This window comes from Anopheles bellator, chromosome 2, assembly GCF_943735745.2.
Source record: "Anopheles bellator chromosome 2, idAnoBellAS_SP24_06.2, whole genome shotgun sequence".
Lineage (NCBI taxonomy): Eukaryota > Metazoa > Arthropoda > Insecta > Diptera > Culicidae > Anopheles > Anopheles bellator.
The window spans coordinates 68,678,702-68,703,677 of record NC_071286.1 but is presented as its reverse complement, the minus strand read 5'-3'; the positions used below and the strand labels follow the sequence as shown (position 1 = coordinate 68,703,677).

The 24,976-nt window shown below is 53.0% G+C and overlaps 2 protein-coding genes across 3 annotated transcripts in view; both read left to right on the top strand.

The window, feature by feature from the left end:
• LOC131209960 (probable G-protein coupled receptor Mth-like 1) overlaps positions 1–6,397 on the top strand; it is a 121,028-nt gene extending 114,631 nt beyond the window's left edge. Inside the window, exons 5-7 of one of the 2 annotated variants that reach the window (XM_058203135.1) lie at positions 706–844; positions 4,359–4,530; positions 5,711–6,397. In XM_058203135.1, the coding sequence (XP_058059118.1) occupies positions 706–844; positions 4,359–4,530; positions 5,711–5,902 (503 nt within the window). In that variant the 3' untranslated portion in view covers positions 5,903–6,397. Of the gene's footprint in view, positions 1–705; positions 845–4,328; positions 4,531–5,710 lie in introns of both variants that reach the window. The other variant, XM_058203134.1, reaches the window with a different exon arrangement.
• A 6,627-nt stretch (positions 6,398–13,024) lies between these two features.
• LOC131210287 (guanine nucleotide-binding protein subunit alpha homolog) lies at positions 13,025–23,215 on the top strand. Its single transcript, XM_058203513.1, has 6 exons — positions 13,025–13,210; positions 17,887–18,025; positions 18,112–18,320; positions 22,417–22,548; positions 22,635–22,774; positions 22,858–23,215. Exons 1-6 carry the CDS (start codon positions 13,025–13,027, stop codon positions 23,213–23,215), a joined length of 1,164 nt encoding a protein of 387 aa, XP_058059496.1.
• The last annotated feature ends 1,761 nt before the right edge of the window (positions 23,216–24,976 follow it).

The window sequence follows — 24,976 nt, the reverse complement described above, 5'->3', positions numbered from 1 at the left end:
CAACTTTCTGGCGGGCGGATGTGGACGAGAATTTGCTGTCTGTTCCTTCTTCCGATTCGCTCCGTCGGTCGGTCGGTTGCCGACACCGACATTGGTCGTGGCGAACTTTTCATCGCTTACTTTGTCACAACACACAGACCGGCAATCGGAATTGGACAAATCTAATCCACCGGGCTACTTCCGCGTGTTGCCCGGTGCCGGAAGTGAGCAAACATGGCAAGTTTATTGCTGCCTGAGACATTGTGGCACACATTGTGTCGGTTACAACAATGTCGCTCGAATCGTGTTGGGTTTCGAGATGGGGGCCAATTTTTGCATGTTTCGCCGTTACATCGACCCACCGAAAGGCGGTCAAAAAGATGGCGGCCCGAAAGGTGTGTTTAAAATGAACCACAATTTTAATTTAATTACGCGCATCTGCGGGGTCATCAATCGACACGGTTAACGTGGCGGTACCAAACATCTTGCCAGTCGGCGCCACCACCGGTGAAAAATGTTGTTGACGCATTCGAAGACAGCGCGGATCAGGATTACATCAGATTCATGCTCGCGCCCCTGAACCGTGGACAATATTTATACAGCTGCTGCTCAGATGGCGCCGATCGCCTCACCGATCGGAGGAGCGATCAACCTTACGGATTTTATGCTCGTCACATCTCACCACCAAACGCTCACTCACTCTCACTCACTTCGTCTCGTTCGCAGGTGACATGGAAATGCTGACCTACTTCTTCGGACCGATCGGAATTCTGCTCGGCATCAATCTGCTGCTGTTCGCTTCGACCGCCCGTCAGCTGACCTGTGGCCTCTGGAAGCGGGATGACGTCAAGTCGACCACGGAACGGTAAGCTTAGTTCTCTATTCCCTGCCTTTCTCTCGCTCCGTTGTCACTAAAGCCACACAATGCAAGATCAGCTACTTTACTGTGCTAATTGTTGAGCAGACAGTAGGAAGGTGACTAACGATCGGTTGCTGCGAACTAATGCTAAGAAACGAAACTAACACAAACGCTGTCTAACACTACGCTACACACGACTCGCGCCACTTATTTGGGATAGATTTCGCCTTCGCCTGTAGTGCTTCCCGGTACGCTTCAATACTAGTATCAATTCGCCATTTAATGCCACCCATTATGGGATTTATGGGATGTCACGGGACCCGGGAAAAACGGTAATCGACACGGAACTCGATTGTTCCTCGAAAAATCCTCTTCCACCACCGGAAACCAATACGAATGACGCCAATTTATTGTGGTCCGGGAAAACAGGTTTGGTTCCTTGCGGGTGACCTGCACACCTGCACCCCGCACCAAACGCCGCTCAAACGATCATAATTTGTCGTGGCGTTGTTCAAATATTAGATTCCATTATAGATCGAACCAACGAGCCAATTGTGCGACAGCGCCCGGGAAAATCACTTTCGCAAACTTCACTCGCAACAACTCGGCGGCGCCAGCGCCTGCAATTTTCCTCCCGACGGGAAAAGAACGAGAAACCGAACCGAAAGCGTTCGATCAGCAGAAAAGCAGTAGCAGAGCTGTGCCCCCGGTGCGTGGTGAAATATCGTTGGCCCAAAGGGGGGAAAAAAATGGCAGAAAATCACTCGTTTTTCCTGCCCACCGGAAGCAGCTCGGAATCCTTTTCCACCGCTCGCCGCGGCGCGGGCACTAGCTCGAGTGCCCCGAAATGGGTCAGCACATTTTAAGTTTTCCTGTCGAAAGCAGTTTTCGATTTCGGAACGAATTTGTACCACAAACCCGGACCGGGACCGGAGGCACCCGGCAGCAGCAGCAGCAGCAGCACTTCATCGTTTCCGTTCGACAGGATGCCCAGTATCGGCGTCGTCACGTTCAACCTCATTTCCGGCACTGACAGCTAGCCGAATGGTCACCGGGCCGAATGAAGAAAAACCTCGCCCTAGGAGTTATAGGGAAACTATTGGCCCAAGTGCTCACGGCTCCGGCGGCTAATGGGTGGAAAATAATTAAAAGCTCCTTGAAAAGCGGTGGAAATGCCTTGAAGTTTTTCCTACCTGCCGCCGTTTCGGAATCGGCCGGAAAGGGGTACGATAGTTGTTTTATTTTTTCGTCCGCCCTTGGTCGGAGCTCGTAAAATGGGGTGGTATCCTTTTTTGGGAGGGAGACGGCACCATGTTACGATGTCGCATAAATCTTGAAGAGAAATTGTTTAATTAGCTACAATTACCCGGGGCACCGAGCAATGCTTTACTCTGTCACTCGGCCAAATTAATTGTTATTTAATCAAGTGTGTGCCTTCCAGATACGCCGCCTCCTTGCCGGAAATTGGAGAACATTTGTCCCGGGTCCACCGCTCCGCCGGTGCGAATTGCCCTCAATGGTTCCGTCGAAAGTGCGGAAATAAATTTCGCCTTCATTTTCACCCAAAAAGGGACGTCGAAAAATGGCTAGGTTTTTGCGGGAAAACCTTCTTCCGTCCGTTCGATGCTTTGGTCTGTTTTTCAATTAATTTCAAGAAGGTCCTCGACGACTTCGGACCTCGGATGACGGCGCTCCGGAAGAAACCAACACTAGAATTAAATCGTCCGCTTCTTTCACTAGGACGAAACTAAATAATGGACGCCGCGGCCGTATGCAGTTGCAGTTGCGACCGGCACACGAAAATGCCCGGACCCGGACGATCCTCGATTGGCGATGATGCATTTCCGTCCGGTCGTCAAGTGGAGCCAGGCGAAACAATTGGTCCGTGTCCAGGGCCTCGGGCCTCACGTTTCGAGGGCCCTTGACAATGTTTCTCCAATCGCCCCATCGGCCTGTTTGTCAATTTTAAAATAGAAAATCCCGGCTTTCCCCCGGGGGAACTTGATACATTTTCCAACTCGCTCGATTGGGGGCCGGTCGACTAAACGGCACAACGCCGGGTCGGAACCGTGATCCGGACGACAGAGAACGAACGGGCGACTAACGATTTTGACACGGATTTCAGGCACCCTCGTCGAGCTCGTCGTTGTCAGCGAAATGCGAAGCAATAGACCGACCCCCCGGTCGGTGGTCGAATCCTAGCAGCTCTTCCTGGCAATAAATTAACACCGTAGCCGTGGAGTCGAGAGCCTGTCCGAGAGTTGTTTCAATTTAATGTCGTCACATTTTCGATCGACATCAATTAGATTTTGATTGTTGTCACCCGGATTTGTTGTCGGCCCTCGAAGCGCCGTGCAAACGGGACACTACTTAGTGGCGATTACTCTGGTGGTCCGCTCGGTGACTTGACAAGTCGATGGCAAACCTTAGCTTTCCCACCCGACGTAGAAACCTGTTTGCCGCACTGGCCACCGGAGCTGGGAAACGGTCACCGCCGTTGTTGGAGACACAGGCAGAGTGAGATCACTTTTCCCCCCACGGACACCAATCCATCTTGCGGCGGCACTCTCTCTCTCTCTCTCTCGCGCCGCCAGTGACTCGGATAAGATCGTAGCCCTGGGGTACGCTGACAAGTTGGTCTCAAATTTGTATCCGCGGATCTCGGCCGGCTCGGCCCGGATTTCCGTGCAATTTTTCCCCGGCCGGCCAAGGGTGGTCCACGATGGCGGCACGATCGATTAGAGCACCGTCGGCAAAAGATCCAAAAGCGGCCCTGCCTAGAGACCACCTGGAGTGTGGCACCAACTCGCAGCGTCACAGAGAGCGATCTACGGGATCTGTTCCTTTTAGTAGAATTTATTGCAACATTTCTTTCGCCCGCACTCGGGGACCGCGATACCCGAGCCCTTGGTTCGCATTTGGGGCCATGCTTTATCGCTATCCCATGGCCGGAGTTCGGAGTCCTTTCCGCATTCCGGCCGCATGTCGGTTACCGCGGACCGCACGGTCCGCGGTCCGGTAGTGTCCCGGAGTGATAAATCTAATAGTAAAATGGTAATAAAATAAAACACAACGAGAAATGAATGGTCGTCCCGCACCCCCAACGGCCATCTCTTGGGGACTCCCATGTGCCAAAATAAAAAGGTGCCGGGCCTGGTCTGGAAACCACTCCCGGAACCCGTAGGGAGTCTGGGTCGCTGGAACGGTACATCGTCGCCCTGCTGTGGGTGCTCCGGGAATAAGCTTTTTATCATCGCCGTAGCCACTGATACTGTGGTCCAGGGCGGCCGGGAGGACACAGGACTGTAGACGTTGGTCTGCTTGGTGGTAGACTGGTTGGTGTCTGGTAGGAATCGTGTGTAGTTTGTCCCCCTTTCCGGTGTCCTTTCACATATGTTCCGGGACTGTTTGTATGTACGTTTGTGTGCGTTATGTTTCGTTTCTGGCATGATTTAATGATCCACCGACCCCTCTCTCCCCGTATGCTCAGCCGCGGTTTGGTTTCTTCTCCCTCTTACAGTGCCGCCCTCGGGCGCGTCTGCCTGAAGCTGGTCGTCGTCATGGGCGTAACCTGGGTGGCGGACGTCATCTCGTGGGCCGTCGGCGGCCCGAACTACATCTGGATCGTGACCGACCTGATCAACGCGCTGCAGGGCGTCTTCATCTTCATCGTCGTCGGATGTCAACCGCAGGTAAGCGCGCTCCCTTCGGCCAATCCAATTTGCGCCGCGCTAGACTAGAACGGGCTCCGGTCAACCCCGGGACCGACTGATCGATGGCTGTCTTCGATGTTTGATTTTTTGCCAGTCGCATGAGCTTCGCTTCCCGAGCCTGGTGCCGCCCGCAGCCGGCAGCCGGAGCCCACTGAAAGCAAGCCTTCGGAGCCTCTACCGTGCGTTGTGAAGTGAGCGCCCTGGCCGCGAGTAGGTTTGGACCCACAGTTTTCCTCCCAGTGATTAATGAACATGGCACCTCTTTTACTGACCAACATCCGGAGCCAGAGCTGGACGACTAATTTCACGGCGAAGGTTTTGTTTTGGGAAATTGCACGGAATTGACCTCCAGGACTTTAATTAAATTTGAGTAACCTCGTTGGCCGGGGCCGAATTGGAGTTTCGCAAAAATAGCTTCTTCTCTGTGGTCGATGCGGTCGGCAATGGGCGCGGTTCTGCTGCTACCTTTCAGGCGCACCCTTACCACCACCACATCACCGACTGTAACAAGAGTTAACCACAGCAGAAACTAGTTTCCGGTTCGGGCCCCGGGATGCGGAGCCTGTTTTTCCGGTGACCAAAAACCACAAAATCTCATTTGGCACCATGTCATGCGAGACGGTGGCCTCGGTGCCCTCCCCCCTCCGTGCCACCCTTCAGGTGACGCTAAATTAACCTTTCCCTACATTACCCGGGCCGGCGGCGTGGGTCCTGGGGGCCATTATTAATAGGCCACAGCTGTGCTTTATGCTCATTTGCCTACATGCACACTGTGGCGATAACAGCGCACTGTCGAAAGGAGAGAGCGAGAGTCTAAAAACGGCGACCTCAGTGCAGTCGGGGATCGGGACAACACAAACACCAGAATGCACTCCCTGCTCAGCCGGAACCAATTTCCCGGCGATCGTGTGTCGGGCGCGTGACCAAAGGTTTCGGCTCCTCCGGCCCAAACCACTGTGGCCACACTGACTGACCATTCATATTCATTATCCTAAATTTCCACACCATCTACTGGCAAGGGGCTTTATGGTTCGGTTCCGAGCCAGCCACCTTTTCTCACCGAGGGCCCATAATGAGCGCCGGTTGGGCTCCGCGAAATCAGAATTTATAACCACGCTTTCGTCTTTTCCGTCTCTCCCTGCATCCGGCCGTCTCGCAGGTCTGGGCCGCCATGAAGCGTTTGTGGAACTCGAAAACTGGCCGATCGTTCACGAACACCACGCACGGTCCGCAGCACTCCAGCTCGTCGCACGGTCTGCCATCGATGGGCGAATCGATCACCAACAACACCTGCACGAACAATACGACGACCACCACCTCGAACCGGGTCCCGATGGAGACGGTCTGCTGAACGGCTGATGGATTCTCGGTGGACCAACGCAAACGGGGCGATGGACCGGGCTAAAGGACGATGCTGACGGGAAAGATTGAAACAACACGGACACGATCGGACGCGCAGATCGCATCGACGAGGAGTGGAGTGACGATGGCCACGCCGTGAGCAGGATCGCTTTCACGGTTGGTGGTCGGACAGCTTGGTTTTAATCCCGTAGGCATATCATAGTATCCAGACCCCCACACTATCACCGGACCCGCGATCGGCTTCTGTTGGTCCATCGAGAAGCCAGCCAGCGCAAGGCCAATACCGAGCCCCACACTTACAACAGAGCGCGAGTTGAAGGGAACCAAATTGTGCGGACAAGGAATCGAATCCGCGGGCACGCCGGATCGTAGATTTGGCCACCCTTTTGACGAATCCGCGGAAAGTGCCGCGGGTTCTGCTAGTGGGTGATGTGTAGCATAGAATCCGTCACGCGCGGAAAACGTATACTAACGCGATAATAATTAATATTTAAATAAATGAAATTCATCCATTCACTCACAAACACCCATACACTACCCCACATTAACAGCCCATTACGCGAGTCCCGTTTTTTCGCATCCGTAGCATAGTGAAGGAAGTAGGATCATGGAACACTAACCCACGGTCAGCACGCGCCTAGCTACATAACCAAACGGTGGGGCCAACGCCAATGGCCAGCCCCGAAAGCGCACGAGTTCCCCCTAACGTTGCGTATCGAATGTATCATAAATGTGTTTATGTTGCCAAAAAAAAGCGCCCGTCACAAATCGAAACCATCCCAGAAATCGGGTGACGCCACGAATGTGTACATTTTATGTTCAAAACTATGTTAAGATTATGTTCGGAAGCGCTCACTTCCTTTCACAGGCTTTTTTGCGCTTGTTTCGTGTACATTTCCCTATACCGTGTCTGCGGCGGGGACGCGGCTGTGAAGCGGGTCGAACGGTGACGCCTGATGATGGTATTCATTGGTTCAGTAGTTGTTGTTTCCGAGATTCCCGGCGGTGGGTTGGACACGCTTTCACAGGCGTTAAGGCGATTAATTAGAGCTTTACTTAAGTTTAAGATGGAACCCCCAGTCGCACCCGAGACGAGTGCGTTCCCTAGAGTGGCTCGCGCTTTTAGTTGTATCATTTTATCTTGCGCTTTGTTAGCTGTAAGCGTTTACTTAACCAACTCCCGCCCCGAAAGTGGCTCCGTATTTATGTAAATAATGTAAACAGTCCTCGTCCTCGCTTCGTGTGCACCATTTTGCGGCTGATGACCCGGAGTTTGGTGGGTTTGTTTGGGCGGTGGGGACACCGGTTTCAATGATTAACACTTGGTCAGCAGCCGCCCCATCGCTATCTCTCAATCAATCGTCAATCATCATCGATTCGACGCGACTCCTGACGACGAGCGCATTCTTTTGACTGATTACTCTCGGGTGCCGTAGTTTTATCAATCGTTCAATTGACTGTATCGAACAGACTTACGAAAACAAAAGGAGCAAACAAAATGGCGCTAAAAACCAATTGGCAGAGAATTGGGGAGTTTTGTACCGTGTTTATTACCGTGCCTGTTAACGTACTAACGAAATCGCACAAACCCCACAACTCCAAGCGTTCGCACAAGCAATTCGGAAACCCCAGACCTTCTTTTGGAAGCCTTTTACAAAATTATACAAACGAATCGGAAGCGGAACTAGCGCCGTAGTAATGGCGCGGAAAACGAAACACAGCGAACACCCACCGGAAGAGGGGAGAAACTCGAGACAAAGGTGATCCTGGCACCAGGTTGCACAGCACATAAATTCGCGCACTTATCTTACGGCGCCGCATTTACAGCGTTCACAGAAAATAGCCACAGTTTGTCTTTTCTCTCTTTAGCCCTCGATAGTGTTATGTAAAAAAAAACTCGCCCAAGCCCCCCGCCTACTGAGCGACGGTGGCGGAAAGGTGTCGGTGATCGAACATTATTAGCGGCCCCAGCAATAGGAGCAACGACAGGAGAGAAACCAATTTAAACCCGACTCCAATTAAGCGAAGAATAAAATAAAAGTAGTTAATCAATTTGCGATAGATGCTAAATCCGAGCCCACCGGTGGGGCGATAAATTGTTGCCCTGCGGCCCTGCGGCCCTGCGCCCCTTCGGAGTGCAGCAGTCCACTCCGGTGCAACGATTTGCATTGCCGACCGACCGTGAAGCATCGAAAGCGGAACAGAGACAGCGAGCGAGCGAGCGAGCGAACAACCATCAGTATTTTCTTTTTGTGTTTAAGACGTTTTTCCCCTTTCGTTAAGCCCTGCCCTGTGTTACGATGTGGCCGGCAGGGGGGGCTGATACGATCGGGTGCGGCGTGGAAAATGCTTTTCCAAGGCGAGGCCGAAGGATCGCGCGCCCAGTAAGGTGCGCACGCCAGCTATTCCCATTCTCAGGATAAAGAGAGCGTAATCCAACTGTTCCGCATTTATCTTCCTGCATGACCCCTGCAGATGTCGTCTTGTTTTTCCTGGGCAAATGTTTACCATTTAACCGTTTCACTTAAACAATAAATCAAAGCCACCATCCCCCCGATAGAACCGAAAGGCGGCCTTCGAGGCCCGTCTCTAGCTACTTTCTTCCCGACCGATGTTTCGGATTCGTTTCCGATCTCGAACCACTGATTGTTGTAGGTCCACGAACGGTCCGCAAAAGAATGCACCAGAGAGCCACGGAGACAAGATTCGATAGCTTATCAAAGACCATAGCAGGGTGTGTACAGGCGGCTAAGAAGGGCGCACGAAACGTATTGCGAACATAAAACATTGTATTGCGAATTGTACGAAGAACACTAGCGCATTTCTGATCATTATATAACGTGTGTCGATGTGTGGCGTCCGGAGCCAACCAGCGGGAGCTTATACGCAGTTTATATGCAGCTATTACTACGAATGCAATAAAGTATACACCCAACTCTTTATTATATCAGCGCGCGAACGCGAATATAGCGAAAACCCAAGAAATGCCGCTTTAAAAGCTGCCGCGATAATGTTTGTTGTCGTGCGATGTGCCACATCCGAAACGTGTTCCTTTTGGCCAAAAAAGGCACATCCTACGCCAGGTGAGAAGCGCTTTTCAGCAATGGTTGATTAATGATTATTTTGATAGCAAATGACCCGGGCGTCCTGGGCGGGGGGGAACAAGTCAATTTCTGCCGGCAAACAGATTGGACGGTGCCGCTCGAACGGACTCCAAGCCTTGCGTGGTGTGGCGCCACGCGCAGATGGCGGTCGCTGCGTGTTTGTGGGCTGAATTGTCGCAGAAAAAGGCGACACGAAGAGAAGCGAAACAGCGCCACCGCCCCCCTAGCAAAGCATATTGGGCGCGGACGCTGAGACGTTGGCGGATAATTATGCGTCCGGCAGCGCGCACGAGGATTGCGTCGCCGTGACATAAGACTGCGGCGATCGCTCGGTCGGTCGGCGGCGGCAGTCTACAATTAGCATAATAACTACCGGGAATTACGCGGAGGGGGTCCGGGTGCGTGCATGTGTCATGCAGGCGGACGTTGAGCGCAGGTTGATTGCGGTGACGTACCACTCTGTCGCTCTCTCTCTGTCGTTCCGGTATGTTCCGGGAGGGACGGGAAGGCGACATTATGCCAGCTGACTCAGCCGCAGCCGCCACCATCTCGCCCCAGCATTAATTGACCCGCTTCGGTGCATGGCGTCTCCGCTTATCGTCAAACATCGGGATCGAAGTGCGCACGTTGCTGGTATTAAATCACGGTAACGACCCACATACGAGATCGAACGAGTCGCGGCATCGCTCCCGAAGCAATGACGTCATCGATCGCCCAACCCAACGCTTCGCTCGGAATGCCCAATCGGCTCTTACCGGGATCCGGATTCCGGCGCAATGTTGGTTTATGCAATCGGTGGGTCCGCGCGTGCATTGACCGATAACGACAAACGAACAAGCCAACGCAGGGGGGTGATTTCGATGCGTTTCTCACCACCAGTTCCGGGTGGCTGCTGGCACCCCTCATGCTTATCGGCGACGTTTTGGCCGTTTTTTTGGGGTGTAATTTAAAATTCACACCTGGCGTACCATCGGGAAACTCTTCCATTGTTTCTTTGTTCCGCTTCTTCGGAGTCGGAGTTTTAGTTAAAAAATTTAAATATATTTTATGTGCCTTCGTGTACAACATGGGTTTAAATACTTTCAGCATGAACGAAGAATGTGGCGAAAGAAACAACGGCCAGATGATGCGGCCGGTCCCGAAAGGGTGGGCTCGAGTGCCGTGACCGGCCCGAAGGCCGACGTGAAAAAGAAACAGCCAGAAACGGGCGAGGGCCCGGCGTGTTTTGCGTATGGCCGAAATTTTTACATACGCTTGCACTTTCTGTCAAGGTTACCTGGGCGCTGGGCGCTGGAGCCGAAAAGTGGACCGGACCTCGGACACCCGACCGTTCAGAGCTTTCTTTTGCTTACTTAGGCGTGAAATTGGCTTCAAGTGGTGGTGGTGCCATTTACGTGGGCCCGTTCCCCGCCGTGTCCTCGCCGCTCGTTTTGGACCACTTTCGGGGCGATCGCCACAGGAAGTGGTCAGCTGGCCTCTGGGCTGGGTATGCAGAGGCGCCAGAATGGGATCGGGTAGAAAGAAAGAAAAATAACTCATGTTTTGGTGCGTTTCGGAACGAACGGAACCGAATGCTGGAGAGCAATTGCTTCATTCGAGTTATTGCGATTGGGTTTGATCGAGCGAAACGTTGACGTGGCAATCGAGTTGTCGGTCATCTTGCTTTCGGAAGGATGATTTTCAACGGACTTCAATGCTTGGAAATCTCGAAAAGTATCTTCCACAGCAAGATGGTCGCGTTAAAGCATGTTCATCAAATTTATGCGCCAACTCTTGCCGGCGATCATAACGATCGTGACGCGCGACGTACGATCGCTTTGATTAGCGGATGTGCGCTTTATTGGACAATTATGCACAACAAAGTGCCACTAGAAGGCGTTGGCCGGCACAGTCACGGTCTGGTCCGGCCGCGGCACACTCTTCAACAAACCGTGCCAAATTGGTTCATCAAGGGCCACAATGGAAGTCCCAGTGACTGAATTTTCGAGAAGCTGCTTCAATGCTGAGCGGGCACTTGTGCGCGGGACACTCTTCGGGCACCAAATCTTTACCTTCCGGGCTTAGAAAAACGGCGAGGGTTTCCACCGGGTCTAAGGCTGGGTATGCAAATCCGACGCTGCGGCACTGCGACACGAAAAAAGGGTTTTTTATGGTCCAAAATTCCCAGCGCATTTTCTATTGATCCAGGTTTTAGCTTAAAGAGCCTCGAAGGAGCGGGGAAAAAATAAAGAATTGCACCGACAGTAATTCTTTGGTAAAAAGTGCCCCCTCGAGGACCCGTCCTCCCGGTGGTCCGCTCTACCTGCCCGAGATCTGGCCGCTGCGGGGACGACGTTAGAAACAATAAACATAAACACATAAAAGGCGCTTACATACGGCGGCCACCGCGTTCCGTAGACGAAAAAGGGTCCCTCGGCTTTTCCTCGCTGGGACGGCGGTGCGGGGTGCGCTGTCTGGCAGCATAAAAGGTGCACTTTGGTTGCAAACGTGCACCCGTGCAGCGAAGGGGGCAGAGGGGAACGCGGCGAAAGAAACATACAATTTTTGCACAGTTTCCCTACGCACGCACACCCACACACGCGAAGCATAACTCAGCATAAACGTTCACTCACCCTTCGCCCGTTCGGGCGTGTGAGAACGGGTTGTAGGCGCGATGCATGAAATCTGGGCTGCATCTAGCGTATTGTCGCTATTTAGACACCGTTCCCAGCTGAAACTCCCCCGAAGATTTATTAAACTTATCATTAAATCAATTCAAATCGCCCGTTCGTTTCGAAAGTGAGCCGCCGTTCCGTCAACGGGTTCACTCACCGCGTTCACTCAGAGCGCGCTTCTCACCATCGCGCCTTTGCTTTCTGGCAGTGAACAAACCGTGCGTGTAGTGGTGTCGTCGCGCTGGTGAGCCGTCCGATCTCGCGCTCCGTCGAATCCACACATCTCCCATTGGCTCATTCGCCCTGGAAGTCATTCGTTGGTGCGGTGTTGACGTAGTTCGCTGCTGCCTTTTTCCGGAAAAAACGGTGTTTTTTGGCCTCAGCCGCCGTCAAAGTGTGCTAAACGCGTGCCCGAATCCGCCGGGGCTCGATTAAACCTGGCCCCGGGACCGTCCGCCGGTGATTGGTGCGTGAAAAGAGTGGATTTCGTTCGCCATCGTGCCAGCGCGCTCTAGAGCGTGTGGGGAACGATGATGCTAGTGGCCAACAAGACGTGACACGATCGCTCCGGTTTCCCGTCGTAACAGAAGCACGAAAGCAGAGTCAGCCGGAAAGATACCGACGCGGTGAATGAAATTGTGCTGAACCGGGGCTCGCAGAAGCAATCCTTCGTTACAGAACCGTGTCACAGGCCGCTGGTGGCCCCTTGCAGCGACTGTGTGCGTGCGTGTGCCTGTGGGCAAAAAAGGAAGTGTGGCCGCCGTTCGCTGGAAACCACCAGCGTAAAGGGTGCAGTGAATAGCGGGCTGGCCGGGAAAAAAGCGATCTAAGTGCGCTTTGATTGCCGACCATTTCATTCCATTCGCGGTGCTTTTTGTGCGAGACGCGCCGACGAGAGAACGGCTGTTTTGTTGGGTGTGCGAAGCGTTCCCTCTTCTTTTGTGTATTATTTGCCCGTGGCGTAGTGTGTGCAAAGAGAGCAGCCGCATCCTTGTTCTCGCGTGAAAGCAAGAGGAGCGAAAGCGCGTGGTGAGCTGGGCGTAGGAGAAGCGAGAAGCGATTTGGACACATAACCACGCATACACGACCACCAGTTACTGGTGAGTGAATGGTGTCGGCGAGGTGAGCAACGCGAGTGAGCAGCGCCTGGAATCGAGTTCACCGGGTGAGCGAAGAAAGAGAAAGCCAATCTCTCACGCGTGAGCCGACGGTGATCACAGGCTTTTTGTGTGGATTGCGCGGTGAGCAGTGAGACGAGCGTGATCTCTGCCTCATGCTGGTCGGTGGCCGCCAGTGAGTTCGAACGCTCACGGCCCTAGATGAGTGGTGTGCGTGGTGTGATGAGATTTAAAGATGGCGGCATCGAATAACAGGCGGAGAGAAAGCACCTTATCGAAATTATCATGCTCGCGATGCTGCGGCGACCTGTTCGGGTATCTGCTGCGGCTACGCGTCAGCCCGGAGGAGCTGGAGCAGCGCTACAAATCGCGCGAGATCGACAAATTTCTCGAGAAAGATAAACATGCATTTCGACGACAGGTAACGTACACAGCGGGGCGGCTCTGGTTCGCAATTAGCGCTTACTTGGGATCATATTTCGGTCCTTGCCCCCATGCTCAATCAGCTGATGAAACGAAACAATCCGCCAACGTTATGTCTTAAGGGGGCAGCATTGTGCAATGCAATAAACGCAGAGGCTGTGGCCACAAATCCGGGTTGACCGATGGTGACACAACGTCACCGTGATGTCGACGGTGAGTCACGTCGCTGACGTGCGCGCAATCCGTGGCGAATCCGGCCATTGGCCACACGCGGATCTCGCGGATCCCCCCCACCCCTTTACTTATCAATTTCTTTGTGGCGACGAACGTAAACATTTGATCGTGTCGTGCCTTGATCCATCACCGGGCGCGGTTGCTACGCTGAATTATAAATTCTCATTTACGATCGGGGATGGCGGGTTTATCGGTAGAGCGTTAAAAAAGTAATTAAACAAAGCGACCACTTCTTGGGCCAGTTTCTCATACGGTTCTGCCCCGAGCGCTAAGGTTCGGCGGAATCGATCGGTGATGAAATGACACCCGCCGCCCCTTCACCGTCAGGATCGGATTAGGTGTGCCTACTACCCACCTCCGATAAGCTCCGGAGCGCGCCTTCCCGGAGATCGTGGCGGGCTTCTCCTGTAGGCGTATGCAAAAATGGGCAACAACCTTCTCACCAAATGGTGTGTTTATGCCAACGCGACGCCGTCGGATGTGGAAGAATATTTCATAATGTTGTTCCTCGCTACTAGGCGATCCGTGCCTGGGCGTTACGGAGCCGAGCCGCACCGAGATCGATGGGCGACAATGCGACCGTGCGCCGCCGTGTCCGCCTTTTGATAAATTTAGTTTCGTAAATTTCTACGGTAATGGTCTGTAATAGATGACAAACATGCTTGTTCTCGGCTCGCCAACATCACGTACGCGTTAAAGTGTCCTCTTGTTGCCCGACCATTTCTCGAAACCTCACTGTTAGTAAACAAACCCCCACGCGCTCGGCCGGGGTTACGGGCGGCGAAGAACTTCGACGGACCGCGCGGACACCACCGTGTGGTGAAATCACATAAATTTCCCTCCGCAACCCTCGGGTCCGGTTCCGCGAATTCGGCGTCTTCGGTTGAGACCGTCGGACGTGTCGGGAAGAGGACCGCCCGGTGCGCAAGAATGGACTGTTTTGTCGTCGGTTGCGGATTATGTGGCACTATTTTTAAATCCCATGATTAATAAGTGGTTCAACTTCGAAGCCTCTCTTCGGCCACCGAATACCGAACCGAACCAATAGAGCTCCTTCGAACATCCGGCGGCCGTTTGTTTATTGCACTCCGGATGATGCAGCGAAGGATGATTATTTTTCCAAACGCACTTTTTGCAGACCCCTTCTCAAGGGTGGTATTTAAAGGGGCCCGTGCGGTCTGCAATCGGAGAACGATCCGCGCCGGTCGCCGGTCGCAGTGGCGGCTCCAGAAAGATCAGAAGATCATCTCACGATCTGCTTTCCCGCGGTGCGTTCCATTTTGGTTGCGTGATCGAGTTTCATCCTCGAAACGACCTTGCCCCGCCACCGGTCGGGGCCATCGAAACCCTCGGTACGGATTCCCCCTTAAATCCGCTTTCGTAGTTGGTGGTGAATGTGTAACACGATTTGCTTGAAAAAGACCCCCACACATTGCCCACACGCGTCACGCTTATCCGATCCGAAGGAAGGTTTCCTGTTTCCAGCCCCTTGTCCGCGTGTCACACTACTCTCCTTCCATACTTTCACGCACCTTCTTTCCCTCTCCGAAGGGGGCCGAATACCAGATTTCCTGGCCTCGCTGATTTGTACCGAACTCCTCGTGCGTCAAACACGTCAAATTGAACCGTTCCGTTCACTTTTTATAACTCCATGTGGCCACGGGAGTGACAACGCGCGGGAGAAAAGCAAAGAAATGTTTTGAGAAAATGTTAAAATAATCAATACCAGTGGGCGGCGGCAGTCAGTGCGCTGGGTAAGTAGGTTTTGTTTGGATTCCATATCCTGCATCCGGTGGCAAGATGTGGTTTCCAATGCATGCAAAGTGTTGTTTTGTTGGGTTTTTTTTTCTTTGGTCCAACACACAGCAGCGAGCGAGATCCGGAAGAGCCGTGAACACACGCGAACCGTTGTTGTTTTAATGTGGATGTTAAAATTATTCCTCCCCTAGCTCCTCTCGGCGGTGCTGCGCGGCCGAAGGAAGTCGGCGCGCCAGCATATGCCGTCCGCGGCAGAAGCAATAGGAGAGAAATAAATTTCTAATACTTGTGCCCGAACGGAGAGGTTTTTTGACGTGCGCACAACGTGCTATCCCCGACCGGAAGCCGCGACATTTAGCGATCGCGGGGTCAAGATGAGCTTGCGATGCGTGCTCACGTAGCCCCCACCCCAGCATCAACACCGGGCCGGGAATGCGCGTGCGCAACATAAGCGCTTGATTAACCGTTTCCTTATCAACAAGCGGCTCTCAGCGATGACCTACGCCGCGTGTTCCCCTCGGGCACCCAAAATTGCCGACTTCTTTTTGCAGCCCGCCCTTCGAGCATCGAAAGCCACGCGGACTCGATCTGTCATCGTGACACAGCGCGGTTTGTTTATGGTGCCGTGAAAAAGTGCCAACGTTTGACATTGACCCACGGCCAACACTCGTGGTCTGTTCCATCGCTGACAGACTCCGCTGACTCCTGGCACTCTCCCGGAGATGGGCCAGTGGGGCGGCGATCGGAAACTTGTAAACAATGTTAATTGAACAAATGAAAGCTCACGATGAAAACTCACTGGCAAGGTGCGATGCGAACCGGAGTCGACCAACAAGTGGACAGTGCGATCGGAGAGAGAGACGACGGATGCAGTCTTCTGTCAACGGGTGACCGTCAACACCACGGGTCTGGACGGAAAGGGGATGTGAAGACAGATTTTTCGCCACCAAACCACCACTCGTCGGTCGCCGATCGTCTATCGTTGCCCGTGGCTCTCCCTTTTTTTTCCACGCGAATGTCGCACGTCCATCAAACCACTTTGCCAGTAACGTGATGAGGAACGCTCGATCTCTCTCTCTCCCTCTCTCTCTCTCTGGCCCTGATCGTGCTCTACTCGTCCAAGAAATTCAATTACTGATCGCCGCACCGCGCCGCAACGTCTTGGGCCGCGCGTGATAAGGAAAGAGAAATTGCAATCCTCCTGTGTCGCCCCATGGGGCTTCTTCTCGATCGATCGATCGAACGGAGAAAGTCGCGGGGTACTCGTCGCGGGGGAATTCATACCCAAGACCCCTGCGGCAGGCAGTCAGTCGGGAAGTTGAAGGTCGCCATTTGGATGGCCCCCCGGGCGGCATGATGGCGCGAGCGGTGTCTCGTGAAGATTCTCGCGATCTTCGATTTACTGCTATTGGTTCATCCGCACGCGCTCCTTGTCTGTTCGACGCGGCTGCGGTAGCCGCGCTCCGCTGACCCAGAAAGCCCTTTGGCACCAATTGGCAGCAACAACCGCCCGTTGATCATCGGCAAATGCGAAGCGCAGATCATACCAGAGATTGCCTGGCGATCGTGCCCCTTCTGTTCTGCGTCTTGTAGAACGCGTTGCTGCCGCGTTCGTTGCGTGATGCATTCCGCGCGATCGATGCACGCGCCCTCGATGCACTTTTCCCGCAAATATTTACGCTGTTTTGTTGGTTCATCTCCCTGTCCGAGGACGTGCGAAGAGCTGCGCTTTCGCTGCAAGATCTCCGGCCGTATTGGGCAGTTGGAATAGGGTGCTTTTCGACGACGGTGCATTTTGGAAGGATTTAACGGAAGAAGAAAAAACTAATCCCCCCATCGGCGACGACGGCTCTTGTGAAGTGCGCCGCCATCTAGCGCCTGCGTGATGCGCTTGGGAGGAAGTCGGGAGAAAATGCAACCATCGCTCTGTCCGGATTCACTGGGCCCCCGTAGGATGATCGATGAGGTGCTAATGGATCGCACGCGGGACCGGTCGCAGGATGGAATCCCCCGGAGACGGAGCCCCACGTGATGCCACCAAAAAGTGGGTTAACGAAGTGTGGTGGTGATGCCCACGTCTCTTGAAGGCTCTGGTTAAAAGCATTCTTTTCGACATTTTTGTTTCTAGATTGCGGCGCGCTGGGTGGTTGACGATCGCTGACCAGCCGCCCGTCGGCACCACTTTCACTGCTGCAACCCACAGCTGCGCTTTGGTCGTCACCCGCCGGGAGGGTGTGCGAAAGCGTTAAAAGCTTCGATTTAGATTCCATTGCATCGCGGCCGGCCTCGCTGGCCAACTGTATCGAATGGTTGGTAATTGAAAATGCTGATTATCCTTTCACGTATCGAGCTGGCCGCTACTGGCCGCGACCGACGGCGACTTGTTTTTGTGGCACGTGTCCCAGTTCCGCTATCAGTTTCTCGCCACCGCGAGGTAAACGATTGGCATCATCGCGCCTTTTCGTTCGATTGGAGATTTCTTCGTCAAAAGCCAACCACAAAACGGGGGGTTTTATTCGAATGAGCTTTCCGCAAAGCATTGTTTCGCTTGTGTAATGCACGTGCATCGACCCCTGCTGAGACGAGCGTAGAGCGGGTTTATGACTAAATCCTTGACCCTTGACACAGATTCTTGAATAATACCTTCCCCGTATGCATGTTTTCTTCGACCACCTCCCCCAGGTGAAGCTGCTGTTGCTGGGCGCAGGCGAATCCGGTAAATCGACGTTTCTGAAGCAGATGCGGATCATCCACAGGATCAACTTCGAGCCCGATCTAATGAGGGAATACCAACATGTGATCTACCAAAACATAGTCAAAGGTAAGAAGTGATGCGAATCTGGTGTAACCTTCGATCTAGACGGAGCCCCTCTCTAATGCCACCCGTGTCCATCCGATCCTTTTCAGGCATGCAAGTGTTGTGTGACGCTAGAGATAAGCTAGATATACCCTGGGAGCATCCGACGTCGCAGCTGGCCGCGAACGAAGCGATTATGTTTCACAGTGGCCCCAAACTGGACGTCGAGCAGTTCCACCAGTACGTTCCACTCATCAACATACTGTGGACGGATGGCGCCATCCGGAAGGCGTACGACCGGCGAAGGGAGTTCCAAATTGTAAGTGGCCCCCAACGACAGAACAAATCAGTGGGTCGCATAGTTGACCGTAACCGCGCAAGCTCCAGCACAGTTCTGGAAAGGGGAGCTCCGGGGATGCACGTCACGTACCGTACGTAAGAATGGTTCGATTAGCGAACAAATGGCACAGACAGAAAGACCCACGCTTCCGGTTTTCTTGTCCGTCGGATGAAAGTGAGTTTTACAGTCGCAGTGTCCCCTGGCGATGACGCACGGGGAAAACACATTGTTTTAAGGCCCAACACTCGCGGCTGGCGTGGCCGAGGTCGGTATGCGTACGCAAGACAACGCGGAAGACATCGCCGGGGCACGTACTGTACCGCCTTAACCAGCGATCTTGATCTTGGACCGCTTGGTGGCAGATAGGCTGTTGTGAAGTTTGTTATGGTGAGGCGCGCGCGGCGCCGACGATATCTCTATCGAGTGCGCCAAACATCTGCTGCGCTCGCTGCGATGTGTGAGGTGCGGGTCTTAACGGTTGCAGCGCAACGTCGGTTCGCCGCCGTCTCTCTATTGGTTCGGACGTCTTAGGTTTTGTTTTTGCTAACGAAGCTATCGCGCACAACAGTGTCGCGGTCGCGCGAAGCCAAAGGTTAGGTGGTTGTAAAAATGACATTTTATTAGCAGCGTCAAACTTTATGGGCCCTTCGCTGCGCGACAGCGGCGGGCGCACAGCTGTGTGAACCGTGCCACGGGACGGGACGGGCCGGGACGTTGGGTTGCCCTCTGGTAATTATGGCAAATGCGAAAAATGAGCTTCAGACTTGCCATGAAGATAAATGAACGCCTGTAGCACGGGGTTTCATTAGCATTCACTGTAGCAGTTTCATTGGCACCATTCGGCCCCGGCGCATGACGAGGGTCCGGTTCGCTCCGTGTCGGACGCTTCCCACGGAAACCTGTCCTTTTGCTCGCCGCGCACTGCTGGCGCTCTCAGAAAACATATTAATTTGCGTTAAATTTGCTCACCGGTGGCCAAATGTTTAGCCAATTTCTTACACCGGTTCTCCAAACAAACCCAGCCGGGCCCGGCAGGCCACCGGCAGCCGCCAGCCTGCCCAGCTGATGGCCATCAGATCGCGATCGTGAATCTCGCGTGATCGCCAGTGTCCGGCTGCAAACCGGTCCGCGGTAGCGATCTGCTGCTCCATCCTCCGAGACTTTCGCTGGCATTCCCCGGACGCCATATTTCACCCGATTATGCTCTTTCCGCAAACATTGCCGTCGTCGTCGTCGTCGGCGAATAGGCCTTGACCCAGAAAGAGCGGGAATGTGTTTGTTCGCAACGAGAAGCGGATGCGGCCAGTTTTTGTTTTTCGGTGTGGCGTCGATTCAGGCTGGGCCGCGATCATTTAACGCGCCCGCGCGACGGTGATGGATCTCGATCGAGGTTGATTATTCGAAAGTGATGCTTAAAGTGTGCGAAAACACCCACTGCCTGTGCGGCGCTAACCACTGGCTGAGCGCGATGCTGAGCCGCAGATTTCCTTTCCGGGAAAATCATCGATCGTGTGTCTCGATCGTTCCTCTCCATCGTCAACGAACACACTGTGAGAAGTGTGTGCGAAGCATTTAAAAATAATATCCCCCCCGCGAGTGGTGCAGCCGGGAGCCGGTGCGCCTTTCGCGAAACGCCCGCGCACTGTTTACGAAGAAGTTGTTATCTCTTCGCTGCTGGCGGCTGGCAAGGAAATGCAAGAAAAAAACGCAAGAATGAACATGAAACGGAAAACGAGACGCACACTAACTTTTGGGGGGCGCAGCAGAGGGTTCCGCTGCCGGTTGGTGCTGAAGGATAAAGTAAATAAATAAGCGATTTCGCCCCTCGCCTCTCGAGCTCTGGGAGTGCGCTCTAATTAAATTAAAATTGTGCGCAGCGTTCGGTGGTGGCGCAACAGCGCAACTCCCTCATTGCGCGCGCCATGGAAGCCAATCTGGTTTCTGGTTCACGATTGATCCGCCTTCGACGATCACCCGCCGTACCCCAGCACCGCGAGAGCGACGCTGCGCACCAGATAGTGCATTAAAAAATTGCTTCGCAAGGTTGTGGTGGGCACGCGCCATCGTAACGTGGCGCGTAATTTAGGAAAAAGTGGCCCCCAATCAATTCGATCACATTTTTCGGGAAAATTGTTTCAATGCGTCTCCGCAACCGAGCGCTCACGAAGTGCTTCCGGCAGCGCATAATATGGAAGCGCTAATTGCACTTGGTGCACTTTGGTCGAACAGCTTAAAATCATAAACAAATCCCGCGCGGAATCCTGCTGCTGCTGTGTATCTGCGCGCTGCAATTCTAGCCCCCGGCGAAGGGCCAATAAAATAAATAATGATTGCAAATGGGCGTGCGGGCCACAGCGGTTTCTACTAATAACAACACCACCAGGACGATGAGCATTTATTGCACCAACCGGCGGCGACAGCTGACGACGAAGCTGCTCGCGTGAAAGGCACGGCTTCCGTGTGCGCGCGGCCAGGACGAGTGAGATGAATTGATCCATGATAGGGCACGCCGTTTTGCTAGAGAATTTATGAAACGGCACAAAACGGGAGCGGCGAAGGGGGCTCTATTAACGGTCGGGCATTATCCGCAACCTACGTCGGCCGAGCGGCGGGTTCGGCATTTGTATTTCATTTCAATTTTAATTAAATTTATGACAACCGTCAAAGCCCGCACCATCGGCAACAGCGAGCGGGGCCACTCGCTCGCTATGCTGCTCGGCATGGCCACCGACAAGACGAAGCTCGTTTATTATAAGGCACACACATGGTCCTCGGATTTTATGTAACCTGTCGATCGCTTGCGGTTTGGTGTGCGCGCGAATGTGCGAAAAAGGAGCGAGCGCGTTCGCTGCCTCCGCAGTGCGAATGGCAATAAGCCACGACAACGCCGGGTTGTCGTTGCACACCGGCCCTGATCCGGCCACGGACGCCCCGTCAAGACACAACACCGTCGCGTCCGCCCGTTCATCTGGTGGCCGCGGGCGCAAATCGCGATTGGCGCAATCGAACGCGGCGAAACCATATCGGAGTGGAGCACAGTGGCACAGAAACATATGCAGCTCTCCTGGTGGCGGGCGGCCAGCCAGCAGCGTCAACCTGTCGCGGCGCGCGTGTGGGAGAACAAGACTTCTTGTTGTGTGAGGCCCGCTGATTAATGCTGCTGTGCGTGGTGGCAATTACCTGCAGCGATACTTTAAAAACCCACGGAACGGGTGGCCACCCGAGCCCGACCCAGTGGTGGGACAAATTTTCCTCCTCACCAAGAGAAGCTGACAGCGATGAGAGCTAAACGGTGTATAAATTTGCTATTTAGTGAAACAAGTTTCGCTTAGTCGTGTGGCCGGCGGTGGTGGGCTTCATTCTGTTGCGGTTTTCGTTGGGTTCCCCTCTTTTGTGGACCCTTGTTTTTCGGCCCACTTTACACCGAACGTGGCGGCTCAGTCAGCTCTCAGCTGCTGGAAGCTTAACCTATGGCCTTTCAACGGGCCCTTCGCTTCCTTATCTTGCGGAAGTTATTTATTCCGATTTCAATTACACCCTTTCGCTAGGGATGCAAATTTTCCGTGGCACTTCCATCGGGCTCCGGACACGAGACGCCAGCCATTGGCGTGCCGGGGACACGGTATCGAAGGCGAGAGTGTTATTCGAATTATAATATTTGTGATGCCGTTCGTTTGATAAGAACCGGCCAGACTCTAACAAGCCCCGGAACCCGCTGCTCCACAAGCCTTCAAAGAGCGCTGCCCCAAAGTAGTGCTGCCCACGGCATCGTCCGGCCAATGTTGGGTGACCAATGTAGGGCAATGTTCTTGGGCGGCCATTGGCAGATTGTTTGCATAAGATTAGCGTCTCCCGCGGTCGGGCGCGCACGAGAGAGTGGTCCAATCGAACACACACTCGTCCAGCCGCTCCCGTTAATTAGGCGCTTATTTTAACGTTCCAAGAGCCTTCAGTAGATTAGAAGCGGGTGATAAATGTTACATTTTAATATGCCCGATTCGCGGCATAATTTCACTTTCTACGACACATTGCGCAGCACACTCACCATTCTTTCTCTTCTCTTTTCTCTCCACAGAGTGATTCTGTTAGTTATTTCCTAGATGAATTAGAGCGAGTGTCAAGGTTAGATTATGTACCCACCCATCGTGATATTTTGCACTGTCGCAAAGCAACTAAAGGTGTATTTGAGTTTACGATAAGGATACAGGTGAGTTTGGTTGCGGGTCACCCAAAATCCACCCAAGTGCGGTATGGATGCATTTTAATCGGAGTTCCCCTTTTTGTTTTTGGCAGAACATTCCATTTGTGTTTGTTGACGTCGGCGGCCAGCGAACGCAGCGCCAGAAGTGGACCAAATGTTTCGACTGTTCCGTCACGTCGATCCTGTTTCTCGTATCAACCTCCGAGTTTGATCAGGTGTTAGCGGAAGACCGGTAAGATAGGGATATCCGCACAAGATCACGCTTCATGCTCACAATCACGGTCATCCTTCTTTGCTTCTTCTTCCCTGCCACAGGAAAACCAACCGTCTGGAAGAGTCGCGGAACATCTTCGACACGATAGTGAACAATACCACCTTTCAGGGTATTTCGATCATCCTGTTTCTCAACAAGACGGACCTCCTGCAGCAGAAGGTGAAAAATCCCGAGACCGACATCCGCTGGTACTACCCGCAGTTCACCGGCAACCCGCACTCGATCCTGGACGTGCAGAACTTCATCCTGCAGATGTTTATGAACGTGCGGAAAAATACCAAAACACCGATCTACCACCACTTCACGAACGCGGTCGACACGCAGAACATTCAGGTCGTGTTCAGCTCGGTGAAGGACACGATCCTGAACCGTAACCTGTCGGCGCTGATGCTACAGTAGAGAGACAGAGAGCGAGCGGGTAGTGTGTCATCACGGGGCGCGGCTTAGTTTTTCTTTCTTCATTGTTTTCTTTCCGTTCCGTTTTGCCCCGTGCACAGCATACAAGAAGAGGAAATTGGGTATGCTGCGGCGCCCGCGTGGGCTGCTTTCTTTTTACGATGAAGCTATGGTGCGCGGAGTCCAGGAAGAACTAGATCGGTGTTAGACGCGCGCGTTGTTTGATTCTAATTGTTGTTTGAAATCGCCTAAAGAATAGGGAATCGCTTTGATGGACATATACACGGCACACGGCAAGTTTGAGGTGAGCTTTCCTTACGCCACTAGCGATCGTTGTTTTCTGTTGTTCTGCGGCGACGGTGCAGCGAGAAGAGACAGAAATTGTGAGCGATGCCATATTGTTTACTTACTCCTCGAATAGACACAATTTACACTGCAAAGACCCCGAACCCACCCCCCGACAGAGGTTGTTGCCATAGGACAGAAGAGGATCTTTGCAGACGTTGTTTTCGCCCACTAGAGGAATATGTGAATTATTCCACGATCGTCGTCATGTTTCACTCGTTTGTTTTTGTTAGCTTACTTTATGCGGTGAAGGAAAGGCTCCACATTTTGATGTTTCTTTTCTTGTGCTACCATTACTCGTCGTTATTTATTTAACTTTCCACGTTCAGAATATTCCCTCGATCGCCGCGTCATCAAAGCCCACGCTTGCAAGCCCATCCCGAGCGTCTGGAGCTTTGTGTATTATACTACATTGAATAGTTCTTATTCTGCAGAGGGAAGCTCGGTGACGAAAGTGGCGAAGAAATGAACTAAACTCTCTCTGTGGGCGGCCAGAAGGCGCCGTGAAGGCGACGAACCAACGCCTCGAACGAACTAAATAAATACGTGTGAACCACGAGAATGTAGGGAAATGCTTAAAACGAAACCCCCGAGACGCTCCACCACCACTTTTACACAACAAAAAACCAAATACTAATTTTAATCTTACAAGACGAAGAACACCACACAAACGCCGCGTTGGAATGAAGCAATAGAAATAACACAGTTGTGTGTGGCAAGCGCAATGGTGGACTCGAAAGGCGCGCTGAAGGAAGAAGATTGTAACCGATAACATCACATCTACCTAATTCCTGTTTGTGTTTTTACAACCAACCCATTTACACTTGTAGTCATTACACACCCACCCGTGTTTGCCATGTTGAGCCTTCTTGTCGAGTGCGCGAAGAGTGTGTGCCATAAGGAGGGTGCTCCCACGAGGCACCAAGAGATTTCTGTTCTTTTTCGCCGTTGTTTTTCGCATACATTCCCGGATGCCGGCAACCGCTTTCCATCATCCGCCCACCGGAACAAGTAGCCCCCGCTGTCGGTGTTGTTGTTCTGTCTTCTGACCCTGGCCTGTGCAGCGATCACGCATTACGAAGAAAGACAAATCATTAGAATGTAGTTCAAGCAGAGCAGAGCAATTCCCAATCCGAATACGCCACGAGATCGAGCTGCCCCGGTCAGCCCATTGCAGCCCGTTGTAGATAGAAAGTAACGTAAGAAAGGAGCGAACTGACCGGCAGTGGTCTGCACGCTGAAGGCAGTTTTTTCTTCGTGTAACCTTTGTCGGAAGCATTTAATCGTAGAAACTTGTGGCATCTCGTTGCCGAATCATAAACAATAATTCACCGCACGCACACTCACAAACACACCCCAAATGGAGCAAGATCGAACGGAGGAATTAGAATAATAATCAACAGAGACCAACCGAAAGAG